At 35.2% G+C, this 23,178-nt stretch overlaps 1 protein-coding gene across 2 annotated transcripts in view; it reads left to right on the forward strand.

Moving 5' to 3' along the window:
- TBC1D23 (TBC1 domain family member 23) overlaps positions 1-23,178 on the forward strand; it is a 32,602-nt gene that overhangs the window by 2,744 nt on the left and 6,680 nt on the right. Inside the window, exons 2-16 of one of the 2 annotated variants that reach the window (XM_069021395.1) lie at positions 4,180-4,291; positions 4,523-4,628; positions 6,593-6,797; positions 8,083-8,206; positions 10,325-10,449; positions 10,563-10,606; positions 11,496-11,599; positions 12,369-12,491; positions 13,428-13,520; positions 16,013-16,183; positions 16,411-16,453; positions 17,196-17,302; positions 17,968-18,110; positions 19,543-19,587; positions 22,586-22,674. In XM_069021395.1, the coding sequence (XP_068877496.1) occupies positions 4,180-4,291; positions 4,523-4,628; positions 6,593-6,797; positions 8,083-8,206; positions 10,325-10,449; positions 10,563-10,606; positions 11,496-11,599; positions 12,369-12,491; positions 13,428-13,520; positions 16,013-16,183; positions 16,411-16,453; positions 17,196-17,302; positions 17,968-18,110; positions 19,543-19,587; positions 22,586-22,674 (1,634 nt within the window). The remainder of the gene's footprint in view (positions 1-4,179; positions 4,292-4,522; positions 4,629-6,592; positions 6,798-8,082; positions 8,207-10,324; positions 10,450-10,562; positions 10,607-11,495; positions 11,600-12,368; positions 12,492-13,427; positions 13,521-16,012; positions 16,184-16,410; positions 16,454-17,195; positions 17,303-17,967; positions 18,111-19,542; positions 19,588-22,585; positions 22,675-23,178) is intronic. The other variant, XM_069021384.1, reaches the window with a different exon arrangement.

The following is a 23,178-nucleotide window of genomic DNA, read 5'->3' on the forward strand; positions in this document are numbered from 1 at the left end:
TTCATCTAGTCAGTAGACTATATAGACACAAATAAGATGGTGTGTTATTAGTTAAAATGTTTCTAATTGGAAGTCATAGATTTTTCTTGTCTCATTTATCAAGGAAATCAATGATTTGGACCTTATTTTTCTTGGTCAGATTCTCAAACAGATTAATGGTTATGAATTAATTTTGAAACCTTTTTGCAGGTGTTTGTTTAATACTCAAGCTTCAGAAAATGTGAGTGAGTAGTAATTTTTAAGATCTGTACTTGGAAAGTCAGGACCTGATGTAACTAAATATAACTGTAACCACAGATGGAATTGTTCCCGTGCATTTAACTTTGCATTGGAATAATTAATCTTATGGGTCCCAAAATGCAACTCCAACTGCCTAAGACAACAGGGTGACAAATCTAGTTTCCATGTAACTTTCCCATTCTCACAGTAAGGCTAATTAGTTCTTGGAGCCATGCTATTTCTTCTGGAAGCCCAGGAACAGAAAAATCCTTTCCAGTTAAGCATGAAATTAAAGCACTTGAGGAAAAATTAGAAGTTAAAATGTCAGGGAATTGTTTTTCTCCAAAAGTCTATTGGAGGAAAAAAAGGAGGTTCAGTGGTGTTCTGGATACAATGGATATTTTGAAGTAAATGTGAGGGATTGATTTTTGTTTGTTTGTTTCCAATAGAGAACAAACACTCATTAATTTCAATTCAATATTGCTTTTGTTGAGGCTTTTTCCTGGTAGTCAAGAAAATCCTGAATTAAAAGCAGGAACCATAGTGAATAGATTCTATAGAGGGATGAAATTGATTGTAGTATTCTTAATACTTTATTTAGTTTATTGATCACTTACTATTATCTTTTCCTTGCTGTTCGCATCCCCACGCTTTTAATCCCTTCACTAGTATTTATAAGGGATTATTACCAAGTACCACAATCATACATAAATAATACTTAGAAAAAGTGGCTTAAGCTGAATTCCCAATGGTTGATCAATTTTTCTTGCCTCCAGCTTTCACATCTTAAGTTAAAGGAGTCCTGTTTAATGTCAGTGAAGATAGTTATTGATTATAATATGTCACCAGACTGACACGAATGTAAGAGATCCTTCTGTAAGTATGGAAATTTACTGCAGATACACTAATAGGAGCATTTTGTATTATGACATTTTGAACACTATATCATGTGGGAATTTACCTTTCAGGCCATGGCTTGGGTGTAGGCTGAAATTCTACACATCTAACCAAAATTTTGAGTAGCATCTAGAAACGGGCAGTGAAGCCATGGCAGAGCAGAAAGTAAAAGTGTTTAGGTCTGGAGGAGTTTGCCCATAGTGGTGCTTTCTTTTCAAAACAAGTGTAATAATTACCCATGTGAACAGAAGACTTTCTAGCTGCTCTTCACTCATGGAAGACAAGGGTCCAGATTGCTAGCAGTTTACTGGAATATTTATAGAACGACACTGACTGAAATAAGGTAAAACACAGAGAGTGGACATGTGTTAAAGTGTTGAAATCACTTTCATGTTTTGTACTTTGCAAGTTAGCCTGAATAGAATGTTTATTAGAAAAGAATTTACTTAATCTTTGAAAAGTCCTTACTTACAACCTGTGAGCAATCTTGCAGTTGATGGAGAAAATGAGCACCTAATTGAATCACAGCAGAACAAAGCATTTCTCCCCCTGCTATTTCATTTAACTCCTTGTTGGCAATCCATCAGTCTCTTCATGTGACAGATGGGCATGTCAGTGTCTTGCTTTGTGAGGTGAAGGAGTAAAACTGGCATTTGCCTCTCATCTTTACAGCGTGCAAAGTGGGGGTGACAGCACTTGGAAGAAGTTTTTGCAAATGGTAATATATTGTCAAGCGGCAGAAGCACACATTTGCAGATAGCACGTTAAAGTTGGTGTTAACCCATGCACAGCTTTTTGAATGGTGGGTGCTAATAAGTGGTAGAATTAGTACTTGTGGGTTTGTGAAGCAGTCTTTGCCAGGTGATTCTGTAATTAGTGTAGATGTAGTTTTAAGTGCTGTTTCACTTTTGTTTCAAGTAAAAATTACTTCTTTATTCTCAAAAGAGTTTATTTGGGTGACACAGAAATGAAATTTAAATATTGCAATTTAAGACCTTTCCACTTGAAATAGAATGTGCACACAGGTGTTGCATTCATTTCCACATACCTGTTTAATACTTGGATATAGTTGTAGCAAGTAGTTGTATTTTGTGTGCTGTAATGCAAGGCCTGGCTGTTGCTCTCTAGTCTGTTTTTCATACACAGTGTTCACAGAAATATACAATATGTCCAAGAGCACCTCATTCTCTCCAGCTGCTGCTTGATGTTGACTTCTGTTGAAGCTAGATCCTCCTAGAGTTCATGCAGTTCTGCTGAGGGCTAGGAGGTCTCTTTGTATAAATGTCCTGGAAATACTTGATTTTTATTCAGGGCTAACTGATCCATTCATTTAACTTTTCAGGCACTGACCATTATGTACTCAACTGGACAACAGGCTAGGTGATGGACGTGCAAGTGTGTTTCCATATTCTGCTTCCCCTCCATTTCTGTCTCAGGAAAGGGATTGGCAATATAAAAAATGGACTTGGGGATTTTTTTCTTATTTTCTCACATTTTTGTATTATAAAAAAAGGCAAGTCAGTCTCATTGTAATCTGTGCTTTCTTTCATCCAAATTTGCAAAATTGCTTAAGAAAATAGAGTTGTGCCCCAGTGTACATTTGAAATGTGATTTAAAATGCAAACTAAAAAGTTGTGACGAAGAAACTGCCTGATACAATGCAAGGAAAATGCTTACCCTTCAGACCCGTAAATACTTTGACAAGTCTCAAGTAAAGCTAGCTAAATACTTGCATACATTTTCCAGGTCTGAGATTTTAATCTCTTTGCCCAAAAGGATGTTATTTAGAAAATCAGAAATGTGTATTTCAAGTTTTCATGAGACCAAGCTTGTGAACCTTTATATCAAGGGGTTAGTTGTGGATATATGGAAATTAAAATAGACAAGAGTTCAACAGCTGACATTCTTTTTCTGTGGCTATTTGAATTGACTACACAGTAATCTTGGAGTAATTGAGAATTATACTGGTAACACTTTAACATCTGTTACTCCATGTGTATAAATAGATTTGTTATTCACCGGGAATGCATCTTCCCATGTGAATATCTGTCCTGGAGAAACAATCATGTTCTTTGTTTTGCTCTGTCTATAAACCCCCTGGATGTGTGTTTAACTCATCAGGTATATATGAAGCTAAGCCTTTCTTAAGGCAGATGTCAGAGCAAGTAGAGAAGAGTTAAGAGGATATAGCAAGGGAGAAGTTTTGCCTACAGGACCTGTGTGTCACTGCCATTGCTATTTTTCCAGTGAACCTGATTTGCCACTGCTCTGCTACATGATATTGAAATCCTGAAATCATCAGATGTGGTTCTCTCATTACTGACAGCATGGAAACATTGAAACAGTCTGCAGAAACTATCAGAGAGATTGTAAAGTAATCATTCCTGAATGCATACCTTCCTATCTATAATGCTTGTGAACTTTGGTTGTCTTACTACAGCAGCCGTCATTAATGTTTGTCTTGTCAATTTCTGTATTTTGCTACTTTCTATATTATTAACATTTTTGTATGTTTTAATTCATTCTTGTGCATATGTCCACACTTAAAATACTAGAACTATATAGTTAAATCCATTTGAGTTTGACTAAAAGATCTTTTCCTGTTTCAGGGAAAGGTAAGATTAAAAGCTGACTCTGCTAAACCTTTGAAATAAATGTTCTGTTTTCTAGGACATCTAATATTTAATTTGAAATGACTACTGTCTAATTTAGGTGTAGTTTTTGCTTTGTGTGTGTGAAAACTTGCTGAAATTGAAAGTTGCTGGAAGTAGTAAACTACAACTAAATTTGCATTTTTATGAAACATTTAGCAATATTGTCACTTAATGAAAACAAAAAAGCAAGCTTCTTTTTTCTTGTATGTAAATTGAATGAAATTACAAGTTGTACAAACGGCCTTAAAGTAAAGGAATGAATAATATTTTGCAAGTATTTCTTTTTAGTAATTTTCAAGTTGTCTTATACCTTTGCATATGTGTGGAATTTGCCTGACAGTAAACATAGTCTACATAAACATTGAAAAATAGTGTAATTGATTTTTTAAATTACATTTCATTATTTTAGGATAAAAGATCTTGCAGACGCTCTAGAAGAAGGAGGTTGTGATCTTGAAACTGTGAGAAACATCATTCAAGGAAGGCAGTTGCCTGCTGATCTAAGGGCCAAAGTCTGGAAGGTAAGTATGAGCTTATATCAAGAAGCAGGATATACTTGAAGTTGTGTTTAAGATAAAAGATTTAGTTGCCAGGCATCTCTACAGAAGAGATGTAGTACTGAAATTTTAATATGCATCTGTGTTGATTCAATTTAAGAATAGTTACCTTTATTTTAAATTACTGAGTTCAGTAACTGAAGAACTACAAAAGGACACTAAAATGTTTAGGGGGCTTTCTATTTTTGTTTTCAGATTGCACTTAATGTTGTAGGAAAGGGGGACAGCCTAGCATCCTGGGATGGCTCTTTAGACCTACCTGAGCAGAGTATAATTCATAAGGATTGCCAAGAGCTAATTGGTAAGTTCTGTTATATTTAAATTATCAGTTTGAAAACTTCTGTGTTCTCAGTTGTCTTAGGACTTTATTTCAATTAAATCATCTGAATGATCATTTACATTTTGGGGGAAGCTTTGAGGAGGAAGATGAAAAAGCAGATAAAAATCAGTAAGAAACTGTAAGAAAACAATAGTATCCTACCTGTACACAGACTGTGGGGTGGGGAACATCATGGCAATTTGAAGCATTAGCTTATAAGTGATAGCTTGCGTAGTCAGAAAGCATCTTGAGTTGAAAAAATTGGAATTGTTTTCCAAACTCCCATCTTTTAAAGCAGACATTCTTTGCATAGTGTCCTTCAGGTTTTTAATGGTGGAAGACCTGGTTCTTAATCTGAAAACCTGGTGTAGCACAAAAATGCATATAACATTTGAGAGAAGAAAACATTTTGGACTTCAAAAATTAGTTTAAAGAAAGATACTTTTTAATAGTGTTTTCAGGGAAAATGAAAGGCTGTGTTTGTGAAAGTAAGGTGCTGCCAGGACATAGGAAACAATACTCCAGTATGTCTGTAAGGAGCTGCCACAGGAGCTGTTTGGCAGCTCATCATAGAACTGGTCAAATCCCTGACATGTTGCAACAGCATTGATATCAGTGATCACTTGATGGAATCAGTGCTGACTCAGAAATTAGGATGCTTCTCACAACTTCACTAAGAGAATCTTCTATTTTATTACCTATCACACTTCATTTATTCTTGCACAATTGAAAGTTAAGGCAGAGAGGGGAGTTGCTGCATGCATACATACCTACCATTTCTGAAATGCAGTTCTACACTTTCTAGCCCTAAAGTCTAGTAGGACTTATTTTCCTTCTCTCCATCCTGTAAAGGAAAGAGATGGGGGTGGAATTTTCACTCTATTAATAATAATTGGTATTATTAATTAAATAAAAATTATTGAATTGCAGTGTCTCTTCAGGAAGATGCAAAATGTCCCAATTATATTGATAACATACAAAATTAAGCACTTCAATGTTTGATAGTTCTTTTTATGTATTTATTCGCAAATATTTTGTGATATGTAACAATATTAGACTCATAAAGGGAGCAAATGTACAGTTACTTCAGAAGGAAGCTTATATAGAGACTTCAATTTTGTGTTGGATTAAATGTCTCTATTTCAATGTTTTAGCAAAGCAAGTAGTCTCCAAATTTAAAGTAAATCTTCAGATGGCATGTGAGTTTTATGTACTGTTTCATTATTCTGAGAGGTAGAGAAAATGAATGCCAAATATTGACTGGCTTTGATGGGAAAGTATTAAGGACTTTCATAATAAAAAAAAATTATTGACAGTAATGAGACTCCTGGGCTTACTGTAACTGAGGGAGAAAGATGGTTGCTAGAAATTCAATGCAGCTGTTAATATAGTGTGTACATATCTCCTTCCCCCATCCTGGACATAAAAAAGTTTATAAGTTTATGCCAAAATTTAAGTCTGTAAGCCTAGCTGATCTCTAACTTCTGATTTGGATAAATTTGCATGTCAGTGAGCTTTTGAAGAATTGAAGGTGTGTATTGTGGGTTGGTCTTTGTTATTCAAATGAATTTGTTGTAGAGTTGAGCCTAAGTTATGGACTGGGCACATTGAATAGGAATAGAAGAGGAGTATTCTGTGCATTAAAAGAATGTACCTCCTCCTTGCATATAGATCCCGGAAACCCCAAACTTTCATCCTGTTGTTGCATTATTTAAATGATATTTAAATGCCTTACTCTACTGGGTTTATAAAATCACTTGTATTTTGATAACATTTTGAATGCCTTTCTGTAAGAATTTAATCCAAATTGCCAGTTTTTTATTTGTCTGGCTTTGTTGTTTTTTTCCCCTGATCAGTCCCTATTGGTACAATTGTGCTATGAAATAATCTCATCCAATTTCTTTGAAAAGTCTTTAACACAGTTTATGTTACTGTGCCTATTTCAGACCAGTTGTCAGTGCCAGAAGAAGAGAAGTCAGTATTAATTTTGGATATTGAGTCTATTATTACTTTTTATTGTAAATCACGCAATGTTAAATACAGTTCTTGCCTTGGCTGGATACATCTGCTCAAACCTCTGGTGCACCTTCATTTGCCCCGCAGTGATTTGTACAACTGCTTCTATGCTATCATGAATAAATTCATTCCAAGGTAAAACTCTTTAATTTCCATATGCACTGTGTTTATTGGCATGAGAAGTCCTCTCTGAAAGATGTGCATGTTGGTTTTGGTTAGAGTAGTACTGTTTGTAGCAATGTTGTCAGATTCTTTCATATGATAATAAATTTCAATAGCTGTTGGTTTGTAATCCAGGAGATGATTGGCTTGGTTTAAGATGCAAAGACTTAGAGTGTGACTGATGTAGATTCAATATGCCTTTTAAAGAACTGTCCTTTCATGCAATATCAAAAATACTTGTTTATGAACTAATTCACAGAGGTTATGTAAAAGTGGTTTTTTGTTTCCTCTCCTAGCATTTTTGGTATCTAAAATACTTCTATCCCTTCAGAAACAGTAATTCATAAGCACTAATTAAGTCTCAAAATCTCTTTAGAAGTAGTTGATATTTTCCCTATATTCTATTGAGTTGGGACTGAATTTTGTTTTTTTTAAGTTGCTAGATATTTTTAATGAAAAATACTAAATTTGAGCTTTTTATGCTATTATGTAGGTGCTCTCACTGAAATAAGTTTTTATGTATGTTGGAGCACCATGACACTTCAGCAAGAGGGATGGTCTGTAATTAAAGCCTTAGTCTGATTGCCTGGAGAGGAGATTCCAGCCTGGCTGATGGGTGTGTGCCCAAAATATGAAAAGTGCATGTTTGCTGTAGTGGCAGGAAGCGTTTATCAGTCCTGGAGCTTGACTCAGCTCGTGCCCCTTTCTGCTCTGAAACACTCTTGGGCTCTGTGAGCTGTTTGGTGACAGTGGCATTAGGTCACATAACTCCTGTGCTTTCAGCTGTTGAAGGCTGGCACAGTATCTGGTATTTGAGCTTCTCTTTAAGGAATCTAGGTGGTGTTTCAATGAGATACAGACTGTTTCCTGGTTTTTTTCTCTTCAGTGGGAGAATGAAAGACATAGAAAGGCAATTTATGGTAGAACAGCAAGTCTCTGCTCCATTGGTACCACACTTGCATTGTTTTGAGATTTAAATCTGTTTTAAATACTTCTGTATTATATAATACCATGAAGTATTGACAGTATCTCATTTTTTCTGCTACCTTGTTAATTTAGTGAGAGTTTCAGTGTTTGTGGGGTTTTTGTTGGTTTGATTTTGGTTGGTTGGTTTTTTTGACTCTTCTTGATCAGTCCCTGTGAATTAAAAGAGCAATATACTGGAAATTACATAATCACAGATAGTAAAGAATTGCTACTGTAAGTCTGAAAACTGCAATATTACAAGGGAGTTTATATTTTCATTGCTACTCTTCAGGGATTGTTTTATGAAGGGAAGACCCTTTCATCTATTTAGACTGCTGCTTCAGTACCATGAACCTGAACTCTGCTCCTTTCTTGATACCAAGAAGATGACTCCAGATTCATATGCACTCAACTGGGTAATAAAGTGAAAGTAGGGAAACATAATGAAAAATAAATTTCTGTTAAAATTTAAGTACATATTGCCAGTTTATGGAAGAGTAGTACAAGTGATTAGAACTGCATATATTAAAATAAATTGCATGTTTTAATATAGTGTGGGCTTTTTGTCTTTAATTGTTTAACATAAGGTATGAGGTCTTGTTAATGTCACATTTTTATTGTGGTGGGTGAGTACTTTTTGAGCCACTGACGTTAGGAACTTCTTGGAGTAAGGAAGAATAAGAGCAGCTGACATACTCAAAAAGCAAGAAGCCCTGATGTTAGTTTTGATTGTGGGCAGCTGTATGTTGTGGATATGAATAAACATCAGTCTCACAAGTCTTTTAAAGCTGAAGTATGAATTGTTTTAAAAACCTCCCTGCTAAGGCATATATGTATGTCTTTTAGAATTTAGGCACATATATTTTACAATTGTTAAAGCATTAGTCATTTCTCTTCAAAACTGCCTCAAATTGTGGGTAGTTAAAGATGTTTACCTCAATCATTTTTTATAAAGTTTGTGTAGTGGGACTACAACAAAACTCTTGTTTCAGTGCTACTTAGCATATGCAATACAAAATCATGATACTGTGCTTGCACAGGCAAAGTCTGTAATTTAATAAAGAAGACTTTGGTGTATGAACCCTTCTAGGTTCTTTCATACTCATTGGCTATGTAAAATCTTTTTCAACTTTGCATATTTTCAGTTAAGGAAGACTGAAATGAATTATTGAACTGTGAGGTCTGTATTTGGGTTTTTTGGGGTTTTTTCTTTAAGGCTGCTGCCAATTTTAGTATAAAAATGTGTCTAGAAAAAATTTTCATATCCTCCAAATCTGCCTTTTGCCAGTCATGAGCCTTCAAAAGAGAAATCAGGTCTTTTTTTGCTGCTCCATTTCCATTTTTTAATAGAATTTTCCATAGTAAATATGAAGTTCTTTGAAGTTGTTTATTAGAATTTTGGTGCCTAATTAGAAAAAGAATCTTCTCTCTGAAAGGTGGTAGTGAAGTAAGCTGGTGTAGCTGCCAGTCCTCAGTGCTGTGCTTCCTGGTGTACAATTTTAGGAAAAAATCTTTAGATTCGTTTTATATAATGAGATTACAGTAAAATTCCCTGTTTCATCTGTGAAAAAACTCAGTCTATATAGATGTATTACTAATACATAGAAATATATAAGCAACATACAGAGACCTGCCATTGACATCTTGTTCATGGATGTTTTGACTTCGGTTGCATTTGAGTCAGAATTGAATAGATCTTTTTATCTTTTGTTATAAAACTATACTGGGAAGTGTTGAAATATTCCATGATAGTGTTTAAAAACAGATGCCAAGGTTTTGAAAGCTGTAGCTGTGTTGGTACAGAATTAGTGTGCATCAGTAGGACCCCAGTGAAGTCAGGTGGTATGCATTTGAGTTAGGTATGACTGTAAATGTTATCTGGCATGTATGGAAAGAAGTTTCTACCTTTTATCTTCTTTGAACTTTGCATATCAGAGAGGATGTATTTTCAAGTGGGAACATGGGAACAGGCAAAGAGTTTCTTAAATGGTAATGAAAATTTTCTGATGCTTGCAAATGTTTAATTACTCAGTCATAAGGAATGCTAAGTAAGTGATGTTGTCAAACTAATGTGCAACCATGTTCAATTAGCCCAATTCTACTGTGGAAAATAAAAATAATTATGTTTGCAGGATCCTTTCAAAGCCCTAATTGCTATGCTATTTGAGTAAATATATTCTCTTATGATTGTCTTGTTGGTATAATTGGTATTTAGCAGTGGCTGTGAGCTAAACAGTATTCCAGCTTGTTTGTGTTATCTGTGGTTGAATTTGCAAGGCTGGCAGTGTACAGCCAACTTTGCCTTCACAATAGGTATATTTATTCACAGATAATCTGCAGTATTGTGCCCTGTTTCCATAAAAATTGGTTTAGAGGTTAGAACCATCCTTCAACACACTGTGCAGATGTAGGTTTTTATCCTAATTTTGTTAGGTTTATTTTCTTTTAGATATCTTGTATCTCTGTTATAAATGTATTCCTGTTAAGATTGTTACTTGTATTGCTTTTTCTCACATTATTTTCCAATTTTTTAGCTTGGAAGCCTCTTCTCATACTACTGTTCAGCTGAAGTCACTCAGGCAATATGGGATGGATATCTACAACAAGCAGATCCATTCTTTATTTATTTCTTAATGTTGATCATCCTTGTCAATGCAAAGTAAGTGTATAGTTAATTCTTTGGGACATTCTTTGCTGACACTGTTTTAATCCAGGCTTGTTTCATTTTGGTTTTACTGACTTAATGTATGCCTGTGACTTTACTGTTTTCAGAGACGTTATCTTAGCACAAGAATCAGATAAAGAAGAAATGATAAGTAAGTACTTCTCTTACATAGCTGCTAGTGAAATTACTATATACTGTAATCCCCATTTATTACTATTTTTAATGGCTAAAAAGCTAGATTGTTTATTTCCATGTGATTTTTCTCACTAGTGAATCCCTTCACTCACTAATTCTTTTCTTACTGTTCTTTTGCTGCCTTGTCCTGGACCTTCTTTCTGTGTTTCCTTTTAGTGCTCCCACACGTAGCTTTATACTTCAATTTGAAGTACTTGAAACAATCACCGTGTTTCTAAGCCCAAAGCAACAGTTCATTAAATCTACTGCACTTACTGCATTTTCTGGATTATCTTCATATGCACTTGATTTGAGCCTAAGTCATTGTTTTTATAGAAAATGCATTGAATTTCAGTGAAAAATGTAAATAACTCTTGCCTTTGTATATTTTTTTACATATATAATACACTGTAATTAATAATCTCTAGTAGCTCAAAGTGAGTGTGCTTGGAATTTTGTCTTTACCATCTACCGCAGAACTACACCCTTGCATTATCCTGGACATAGAACAGTGCTGCTGATTAAATACTCATTTTAAAGGATTCTCATGGTCAGAGCTCTTTAGAAAAAGTAGCTGACTTAGAATTAGAACTGAAAGCTAAAACTATACAGAAGTAAGAATGTGGTAAAAAGTAATATGCACAGAAGGTTTGAGCTTTAGCAAAAAGCCTAGGTTTTCTATGGATAAGGAGTATTTCCTGTGTCTGCTATTTTCATCTGGCGAGTGGATCAATATTCATGTTTACTCAATACACTAGATTGTTATGCCTTATTAAAAATGAGTTCTTTTATGATTTAGAATGATCTGTGTTGCTTGATTTCTCTGTCTGAAATAGTGTTGCATTTATGTTGTTTGTCTGTCTCAGAATTCTTAGAAACATCACCAGCCAATCTTGATTTAGAGGATATAGAAGATCTCTTCTCTTTGGCACAGTATTACTGTAGCAAAACTCCAGCTTCTTTCAGGAAGGTAATAACAGTAATTTTGAAATTCTCTTTTTGGTGAGTGTTTAAGCTCCTGCTGACAGTAACTTTGAATATTTCATTGCGATGTTCTTTTTTTAAACAAGTTTTTCATGTTGTTTTCTGGTGGTATTTACTGTTAGGGTCTTTGAAAATAAGGTTAAGTGAAATATGTTAGAGAGAAGCTTCCCTGCAATATTCTCACTTTGTGACTGATAACCTCATTTTCTAAACAAGGTTATTGTAAGAACTGATGAAGCTAAACTTCATACTGACACAATTGAATTGTAGTACACTGCACAGCAGTGCTACCTGTAATTGCAATAACAAAGAGGAAAAAGTTACTTACTGTAGATAAGTCTATTATCACCTGCACTGTTTTTGCAGCTCGTCCTTATTCACGATATCTGACTTAGTGAATGAATGAAATAAAAGTATTTGATAGCCATTGCCTTTGGCGTGTATGTACTTCCTCTGATGTGTGTAGACAGGAATAGGAGGGGTTTTGTTGGGAAAAAACAAAACAAAGAACTAAAAAACAAATACCAGAGGCACTGCATCATGTTGGCATGGTCAAAGTGGTGGACAAGCTGTGTTTGTAATGGAAGTTCAGACCTTGCCATGATTTTCAGAAAGAATTTCAGTTGATCAAAATGTGGGTAGGATACGCATGTGTGTAACTTAATATTTGTGACATAGTGAATATAGTTTTATTTTAAACTTTCACCCATAAAGACAATGGCTTCAGTTAATTTTTTTTTTCCTTGCTTTATTAGGACAACCACAGTCTTTTTGGCAGCAGCTTGCTGGGCCTCAAAGATGATGACACAGACTTGAGCCAGGCTCTCTGTCTAGCAGTTTCTGTGTCCGAGATTCTGCAAGCAAATCAGCAACAAGGAGTCAGTATACTGAATTAACCTTCCCCCCCAGTTTTATAGAAAAGAATCACTAACCATTAATTTTAAATGCTAACAGCACAAATGAGTATTTGCTGTTTCAGGAGAGATATTTTTGTCTTGAAGTTTTCTCCCTTGTAAATGATCTTCTGTCTTCAATGCATTTGTGCTGTAGCAAGGAGCATAGGGGAGCTTAAGATAGCTGATTTGAATTTGAGGAGTGTGAGCTTAAAGCAGTATCTCACTGATTTAAATTCCTTTCCAAATGTAGCTACTGTAGAGGAAAATTCAAAACTCACTACTCAGTACCTTTGAAAAGAATGCTGCTAAGGAATATCTGTCTTTTGTCAATGAAAGGTTTAAATGAAAAAAAGAAAATTGATTAAACCTATTTCAGTAGAAGTTAATTGCAGACACAGATGCAGGGACTTCACTAGAAATATTTAAGACCCATATATGGATCATAATGTAGTTAGATTATGGTGTTTCTTATTGACTACTGCCTTCATGTAGCAGTTTCCAGGCCCCAGTTTTGTCATGCATAGTTTGGGTTTTTTCCTTGTCCAAGTCAAGTTAAGCATGTTTATATCCTTTCCAAGTTGGTGGGATATAAAGCTATCCTTATATGCTGTGCTGATTAGTAGTGGACTCTTGGATTGTCTCATTCCTGCTATGTTTCCTTGCAGTAGAAATTACATAATTGCACTTGGATGCTCCTTTCCCATGCACAAACTGATGTATTAATGGAAAGCTGATACTAGAATACTATTGGTGATCTGGTAACTGTAGACAAAATTCACATTAATCAAATCAAGTAAGATTTTTTTAATAGCTCTTAGCCCTTTCAAGCAATTCCTGTAGTATTGGAATTAGTACTAGAATGTAATTGAATTCTGTCAATAGTTATGCGATTTTAAAATTTAAAAATTTCTCTTTCAGGAAGGAGTGAGATTCTTTGTAGTGGATTGCCGTCCTGCAGAGCAATACAATGCTGGGCATTTATCAACAGCATTTCATTTAGACTCAGATTTGGTTTGTATGCTATGTTTCTTTACTGGTATTTGAATGCTAAGTGAGATAGAAGGGGAGAGAAAGGTCTGTCTTGAAAAATAAAGTATCCTTTGTTTAGGCTCTAGTCTGTGAACTGCAGTGTCTAACTATGTGATGATAAGGTTTTAAAAACTAGCTTCTCTAAAGGAGATGGTAGAACCATCATTTTATTGAGAAGTTTAGTCCATAATGATATTAGAATTTGGGATTCCAGATTTCCTGTTCTTTGGTTAGGAATGGAAAGCCATGCAGACTAAAGACTATACATTGCTTGGAGGAGAAATCTCTTTTTAGCATCCTGATTTCCAATGAAGGGTGTAATTAATTTTAAAAAAAGAGGACTTTTTTTTCTTTGTCACTTTTTTTGTCTCAGCCAGTCTGCTTTTATGGGGCAGATGTCTTGAAAAGGATTTGGTTGCTTCTTTAAAATTTTTGTCGTACAATATGAAAGAGAAAGTGCATTAATTTTGGCACTGAGGTGTGCTATGGATGAATAATTTCAATAAAGATTTTGTAGTTTCTATTTGATAGTGAATTCCTAATTGAACATTCAGTCATCTTTTTCTCTGTCCTTTTTTTCCCCCCAAAATCGCTTCAATTTCACCAGTGTATTCATCACATCTCGATTAGCCCTCAACTATTTTACTTTAAGCAGTCCATGGAAGCTGTATGGAATGATTTATACACCATAAAAGACTTTTATACTTATAGTTAAGTTCAGTCCTGTATCTGATATCTTTACCTCTCTAATTAAAATGATACATTATTCAGTATTATATGCACAAATATAATTACATAGGAGAGAAAAGGAGGCCGAGGGGCAATCTTAGTGCTTTCTGTAACTATCTGAAGGAGGTTGTAGCAAGACAGGTGTTAGTCTCTTTTCCCAAAAAGGAGAAGAGGAAGTGACTTCGTGTTGCACCAGGGGAGGTTTAGGTTAGATATTAAGAAAAGTTTCTTCCCTAAAGGGTTCTCAATATTGGAACAGGCTGCCCAGGGAAGAGGTTGAGTCACTGTTGCTGGAGGTATTTATTACTTGTAGGTGTGACACCTGGGGACATGGCTTAGTAGTGCAGAGTTGGCAGTGTGAGGTTTGTGGTTGGACTCAATGACAAGGATCTTTTCCAGCATAAATGATTCTTTGATATAGTGTGGGTTTTAACCTAGATCTAAGAACATTTAGGAAAAAACTTTCCCTCTCCTGTGTGGGTGTTCTGCTAGCCTTAATTGAATGTCATATTCAATGAAGTAGAAAGAAGCATTATAAATTATTAAGTAGTACAAAAAGCTGATAGTACATGAAAAAGGAGTCCATGAAAACAAGTTTTAAATTAGATGGGATCAGTTCATATTTATTTAAATTGTATATTGGAATTAACTTTTGCAGCGTGTGTCAGTTGGTCGGATTAGGGTCCTTCTTGAACCATGGCGAATGAACATCACCAGATTCATCCTTGTTTTTAAATGTTTAATGCTAGGAAAATATTACAGGGAAAAATCTTTGTGATGAAAAGTCATTAATGGAATTTCAGTGTATTTTATATTCTTGTATGTGCAAAGTACAGAAAAATTATTGTAAGAGGAGACAATGGGGAAAGAAAGCACTTTGGAGTCCATCTCATTTATAAATAGAGGAAATAGTGAGATTTAGGACCTGTGTAATAAAGCAGCAGCCTTTATGTCTAGGAAAACCCCAGTTAAAATTCAGCCTTCTTACTGATGGCTAAGTTGTGTACTTGTGACTTTGTCCTTCATCATTTGATCCACTGTAAAGGCTAGATAATGAGAGTCCTTTCTGCTCCCCTGTCCCCCCAGTCCAGTTACAGGTCAAAATTTCCTTGAGTTTAAATAAGTACCTTCCCCATAAACACAGGTTAAAATTTTAGCTGTATTGAGAAAGTCCTTGTTTCTCCATCTCTCTCATATAGAAATTATGTTTTTGCATGTGTAATAGGCCTTCATGTATCACAGCCTTAACTTTTTGAGGGTACAAAGAATCACAGATACCTACTTGTACTCTCAGTTGTAATTTCTTTTCCCAAATCTTGATAAGTAAATAATAAAAAGCTTAGTGGGGAGACAACAACAGGAAGACTTTACTGGCACCTAGAAATTCTAGGTAATTTAAAGGGTTTCAAATCTCCAAAGTTTGAATGTGTTGTGCCCAAGCATGTGTAAATATGGAAACCAGTCCCACTGCTGTATTACCAAATGAATGCAACATGAAAGTTGCAAAGACTTGTTCCATTATTACTTGATGCCTTCAAAAATAAACTAATAAATGTTAGTTGTGTTTCTTTCCTGGGGAGAGCAAGTGGGGTGAGGAAGTAAAGGACCATTCACAGTGTTCGTGTGTGACTTGTACAGTGCTGATGTTGCCTTGTTTGTGCTCAACAAATTGTAACCATCCTCAAAGTTTGTCTCTTTTCACCACTCGTGTTACAATATCTTGGTGTTGTTTGTTTGTTCCACAGATGCTTCAAAACCCATCCGAATTTGCACAGTCTGTAAAATCCCTGTTAGAAGCACAAAAACAATCTATTGAGTCTGGCTCCATCGCTGGTGGGGAACATCTCTGCTTCATGGGAAGTGGCAGGGAAGAAGAAGATATGTATATGAACATGGTGTTAGCACATTTCTTACAGGTACAATTAACTTGCCACTGATTTAACAGCTGAAATGAAGTGTGTCTGCATGTGTTATTGATGGCAAATCGCAAAACATTTCCCCCTTAAAAAAAATTCTTAACCGTTTTTTACATTACTCGAGTTTGCAGTTTTTAGTAAACAAACTAACCCATTTTTCATTACTATACTTGCCAAACTTATTCCACAGTTTTTTGCTCTGATCAGAATTGTCTTTTCTGTTGCAGAAAAATAAGGAGTATGTAAGCATTGCCAAAGGAGGCTTTATGGGTAAGCTTATTAATAATGAACTTCAACTTGAAAAATCTTGACATCTTAATGCTGTTGGTATTTTTATGAGGCTTTTGCTAAAAACCATCTAAATGAATAGCAACTATTCATTTGTCGGGTTTTTGTTTTGTGTAAGTAAACACTGTGCACTTGCACATTTGTGGTTAACTCTTAGGGCTTACCCAAATTTCTGAGTGGTGAAAAATTAATGCAGGAATTGGGGAAATTCCCTCTTTCTTCCAACTTATCATTCTTGTTGTTTTAGCCCCTGTAGATTGCAGATTCATATGAAGATGCAACTTCAGAATTATTAATTGCTGTTATGATTTCTTAAATCAGCAGTTCATAATTCTGCAGTTGATGTTGCTGGAAATAATCAGGCTTTACAACAGTGGAGAGATCTGTGCCACTATATGAGTATAGAGGCATTTCTAGGCTGTATGTCCCTAAGAGCTGTCTTCAAGATCAAAGCAGTGATTTGTTTTTAATTGCTGCTGTATTCTGTTTACTAAAATAATTAGTATATTAGGTAGATAAATAGGCATTAGATAATTAGATTATCGTAATGCCGTTGTACTACTGAAAGAAAAGCCAGGGATTATTATCGTGATGTCTGAATTTATCTGTTTTATTAAATCGTGGGGAAAAAATTGTTACTGATTAGTCTTGGGTATATACAATATTTTCATCAACAGACAAAGTCCAATGTAAATCTGAATGTTTTTTAATGGCCTTTTAACAGCTCTCCAGCAGCACTTAGCAGATATCAATGTGGAAGGACCAGAAAATGGATATGGTCACTGGATTGCTAGTACGTCAGGCTCAAGAAATAGCATAAACTCTGTTGATGTAAGTGACATTTTGGCACAAGTGTTATAGTGGGATGGGAGCCCTAGGTGTACTGAATTTTTTCTTCACATTCCTCATTCTATTCTGTAAAATGCATTATTGCAAGTCATGACTGTTTTCACTTGTGTGTTTGTGTCATTTCAAACTATGATCACTGTCTAGTCAGAGGTGATCTAAACATTTTTATCCTCTGGAGAGGAAGAGCTTGTAGGTAAGAACTTGCTGTAGCAAGAATACATGTAACAGAAAACTCTTTGCCTGGCTCTTATTCACTCTGGGAATAAGCTGCTGTGAAGTGGCATACAATTTCATGGCAAAGCTCAAAATTGTATCTTTTCTCCAGCTGACATACTATGTGTAGAATTTACCTTTTCATTTGGATGCAATGTATCATTAATAGGATTCCTTTGTCTAGATGTTCATAGCAGGGTGCTCACTAATATAGTTTGTCAGGCTTGCTTTATGGGATCATATTTTCCTCAGTCACATATCATTGCTGTTATTTGATAGAACTCTAAAGAAATACTCGATTCTGTAATTAATGTTCTACTGAGTACCAAAAAGTAAATTACTATTTTGTAGTCTGTTTCTTTTCTTAATAAATTCATTGAGATGAAATAACATATTTTTTATATGATTAATCCTGAGAGGAGCTCCTTTTCCAGGGTGATGCACCTAACGGTTCAGGTGATGGAAAAGGAGTGAAGTCCCTGGTGAATAAAATGACGGTCGCTCTGAAGACTAAATCTGTGAATGTGAAAGAGAAAGTTATCAGTTTTATTGAAAATACATCTACTCCAGTGGACAGGTGTGTCATTTATATCTCACTGTGCCTTAGCTGGGAGCAATGGTATCCGAATTCTTGTAAGTGTGAAAACTGGGCTGATTAGGAAAAAGTTCTCTTCCATATTCAGTTTTTAGATTTTCTGCCTCTACCCTCCTCATAATTTTATCATGATCCAGGGAGCCTACTGTGCTGCCTTAGTATTACAAGGCCAGTGTGAGTCCCTGTTGCCTTGAATGTTTACCTAGAATTTGTCATTCAATTTCACTTCTTATAATGTGTCAATTTTGTGTTCAGTCTAAAAGTGAACAATAATTTCACTTTTATTTCAGTTCTTCCCCATCCTGACTAATGAAATGGATAAATGACAGCAGGATTCTGGATAGGATTTTTGGTTGGTTGGTTTTGTTCTGTCTTGTTTTTTTTTTTACTGCTGCATCTTGTCAAATTGAGTTTAACTCTTTTAAAGATCTTGATTTTTTTTTCAAGTCCTGCTGTAAAGCTGCTTTTCAAACCCAGAATCCACCTTTGGTTTTTGTGTCTTCCAATTACAACTAGGAATAAGAATGTACAAGTACACTGAAGAACACTTTTGAATTTGGAAGTCATCATTCCAAATACTTTTATTTTAACTAAATGTAAGAATAACAGCTTTCATCTGTCAGAGCTTTAAATGAAAATCCTGTTGTAGTTCCTTAAATTCCAGCCTTTGAAGTTGTATGTTGAATACCAAGCTGGTATTCAAGAATCTCAGAGACCTAGCATTTATTTGATAGCAGGATTTAAAATACATGCCAAATGAAGAGTAGTTCTTAATAGTCTTGTACCTCAGATCATTCTTTCTTTTTGTGTTGGAAAATGTTTTTTTTAAATTAGTACTACTACTTTTATTTCACAATTAGAGGCAAAAACTTCTTAAATAGCATTTGGTAGTAGCTTTTGCTGTGTGAAGAATTAAACTGAATTAATGTGAAGATTTAAACTGAAAGAGGGTAGATTTAGATTAGATATTAGGAAGAAAACCTTTACAGTGAGGGTGGTGAGGCACTGGCACAGGTTGCCCAGGGAAGCTGTGGGTGCCCCATCCCTGGCAATGCTCAAGGCCGGGCTGGATGGGGCTTTGAGCCACGTGGTCTGCTGTGAGTTGTCGCTGTGCGTGGCAGGGGGTAGAACAAGTTGGTCTCTAGGGTCCCTTCCAACCCAGGCCATTCAGTGAAATCAAGTAATGCTTACATCTAAGCCACAGGTAGCATGGGAAATATATCTTCTAGTAGATTTTTTTGGTAAATATTTCTTTACCTCGTTTCCAGCTTTCTTGAAGCCTTGTTTTTATTTACAAGCATCCTCCTTGAAGAAGATACATTGCCAATATAGAGAATCTCAGCTATTTATCCAGGTTTTTCCTTTACATTTTTTTTAATTCTTTTGTTCTGTCCTCTGCCCCAATGTACTGTAGAATACCTTTCAATATTTCCTGGCCAGACAGAGCAAGCCTGGAGCGGTAAGCTTGATAATTAAGCAGTCTGACTAAAACCACCTTTCTTGTATTTAGCATGGCATCACAATGTTTGTAAGCATTGGTTACACTGACAAGGTTGCTTGCATTTTTTGATATTAATTTTTTGGAATATATTAAGACTATTGCTTTTTACAAGCACTGGTCAAGAGACTAAAGGAAGAAAAAAGAATGTATTGGCAGTGCTTTCTTCTCTTAGTTTCTGCTTTGTTATTTCTGTTCTTTTCCTTACTATTGCTTTTTATGGAATTTTTTTTTACCTGTCATTTCCTATATACATTTTATTAGTAGCCTGTACTAGTAGAAGACATTGGGAGCAATTACTGAACAAATTATGACTTTAGGTTCTAACAGCAGAGACTACAGATGTGAAAAGTAAACTGTTCATAAAAAATCATCAGAACTTAGATATGGTAGGAAATCCATATGGAAATTCTGTCTGGAAGTCTCAAATTTTTATGCTTCTTATCACATGGTGATAGAACATGGTGACAGAAACAGACATGCTCATTACTGGGAAAAGAAAAATGATAATAAGTAAATATGCTTTGCAATTCTACCTCATCTTGTTCACATAACTACTTGTGGAGGCCCTTCACATTTGCCTCACATACACACATGCCTCACAGTGTCTTATAATTACTTCAGAAATAGAACTTGTGAATTGAGTTTATATAAAATTACTTGTGGTAATTGAAGAGCAGCTCATGCATAATCACTTTGGAACTTTGATTATACTTTAGGAATTCTGTAGCTTTTGATCTTCTTACACTGAAATGCATGAAGGTTAAAGCTGGATGAATTATTGAAAATTTTAAAAGTGGGTTTTCAAGAATTTTTGACTAATTTTTCTTTCAAGTAGTTTGCACATAATTTGATCTGGGATTCACCCAAAAGCATCACAGAAAGGTGTTGTTTGTGTGAGCAAAATCAATAGTAATGTTAACCTGGATTCTATAAAAGAAGAACAGTGGGAATGGCCCAATAGCACATAGTATGTTTTGTTAATTTAGAAATACTAAAGATCATGGGGATTGTACCCCACATTTTGTTGATCTGTTTCTAGAATATGGTGAAAAAGTGTTGAAATATCCAATTAAATATATGGTGATTCTTTGATAACTCAGAGATGCATGAATCTGTATTTGTAACCAAGTTTTGATACATTGAGATTTTACTTTGGTTATTTTGCTTATTCCTTTCACTCCATTGCCTATCTTCTTTCCTTGGGTAGATGCAATAACAAATTAGCTCACACTATATATCCCTAGAGTATTTTCTTAAAATCAAAGTTCTTAAAAACCTAGAATGGCATTTTTTCTGAATACATTCAATTAGATCTACTTTGTGTTTATCACCAGGATGTTTCATTTGGCAGGTTTGCCACCAAAGGACATTGCATTCAATTTGTAAACATGTAATGATGGCCTTCCTCATAAACAGGTTAAAGGGAATCAATTTCTAGTTTAAGATGTTACCAGGTTTTATAAAGTAGCTTTTTACTCTCTCATTTACTCTCTTGCCTTGACTAACTTCAACTGATAAACACCAGTGAGATCTGCTCTTAGATCCTCTCTGTATAATTCAATCTGACATTATTTAAATGTGCTGCTTCTTGATCAATTGGTTATGTATTACTAAAGCACATTTACAAAAGCCTCCATACAGAAGCACTGCCCTCTTGAATTGTCAGTGTCATTGATGCTTATTGTCTTAAACACTAATGAGCATGTTCTTGTATGTTTATTTTTGTGCCATTGTAGACCGCATTTCTGTTTGGTTGGGTTTTTTAACTTTTCCTTATTTTGTTTATATCAGTAAATTTTACCCATAGAAAATGTAGTAACATTAATTTGCCTATTACTAAACCTGTTCCCTGTCCAGCTTGGTTCTACAGTAGCATGTAAACTGGAGTTTGTGAATGTACTTAAAACAGGAACCAAAGCTTAGAGTTGGTAGGAAACATAAATACACAGTATGGGGAAAGAGGTTATTGAACTGGAGGAAAGGGACAGACAAGTTTTTTGGGTTTGTTTTGGTTTTTTTTTTAACTGCTAAGCATTGCCAGTTTTAAAGGCTAAAATCATGAACTGTTTGGTTTTTTCAGAAATTGCCTTTTTTGTGGCTTTCTGAACTTTCAGGTTTTTCTCATATTTTTCAGGTATTCTCAGCAGTTGAGGGCAAGAACTTTTAATTCAGCTATGACCATGTAACTGCAGCATTCTGAGCTGGAGCTTTAAAATATCTCAAGATTTGCAATCTTACAGTCACTCATTAAGACTCAGTTGTATGTGTTTGTGTAATTTAATATGATCTGTAGAAATAACTTAAATGTGATTTTTGACATCAATGTCACAGTGGTGCTGGGATTGTAGCAATAGGAATTGTTTGACCAAATACTTCAAGATGTGACTCAAGCTGGAAAAAATGAACAGGAAGTCAGTGTTTAGGCTACAGTGGATGGTTTGTAATAACCCCACTTTGTAGTTCTTAAGGCATTTTGTTACGTTTTGAGGACTTAACCAGAAAAATTAACTTCCAGACATGTTAGTTAATAGTCTTTTTTTTTTTTTCATTTACATTTGGCAGCCATGTGAAGTTGCCCTGACTGTCCAGATATGTTTTAGTTTCATGCTAGAAACTTAGCATCTTGTCAGTTTTCAGGTCTCTAATGTATGTTGCCATTTGAGAAGGTGAGCAGAGGTTGGGGGTTTTTTTAAAAAAAAAAATCATTTCTTTTCACTTTCTCTGTTACAAGAGTCAGCCTCACAAAGGGACTGAACTATGTGCTTTCACTAACCAAGTTGCTTGATGGGTCACTCACATCTTCCTTGCAGGAAGCTTCATGAAATTCTCTTGTCCTCTGTTGCACAGCTGTGTTTGCATTTTGCTAATATGTTACTGTAGAACTCATACCATCAGTTTGAAAGTTACTTTTCTTCTCCCATCCTATGCCCCCTTCTGCCCTTTTCATTGCCAACAGACATGTCAGCAGCAGTGACAGAGTAGGAAAACCCTACCGTGGTGTGAAGCCAGTATTCAGCATTGGAGATGAAGAAGAATATGATACTGGTACAGTAGAAGATTTTCCTCTTACCTCAATTAGCTTATTTAGACAAAATGTTAAGTTGGGCTAAATCATAACAGTGTATCTTACATCTTTGTCTTGCAATATGACATTTGTCTAGCTATTATTGTTGATCATGTGTGTTATGGTAGTGCCTAGGACCAACCCTTTTCAAATATATAGTAGCAGATTAAATAAAAAATAATTTCCAGTAGGCACCAGCCAACAGGAGGAAATGGAAATAGATGGGTTTAGTGGATCTTTTGTCCTCACGTGTTATTTCTCTAGTAAAGTTCTTTTTCTACACTGATTTTGTACATGTAAACTGGCAATTGTGCCTCTTTCACTCACAACAGTAAGGAAAATGTAAAGGACCTAGTTTGGCTGATGTATCTCAGTTTGAATGTCTAGTATTGTCACTTAGTGTAATGATCTGAACTTTTGAAATGTAGTTGGAGCTAGACTTTAAATGGTGAATGTGTGCACACCTCTCCAGTGTTTTAGACTTT

Source organism: Aphelocoma coerulescens, chromosome 1, assembly GCF_041296385.1.
Source record: "Aphelocoma coerulescens isolate FSJ_1873_10779 chromosome 1, UR_Acoe_1.0, whole genome shotgun sequence".
Lineage (NCBI taxonomy): Eukaryota > Metazoa > Chordata > Aves > Passeriformes > Corvidae > Aphelocoma > Aphelocoma coerulescens.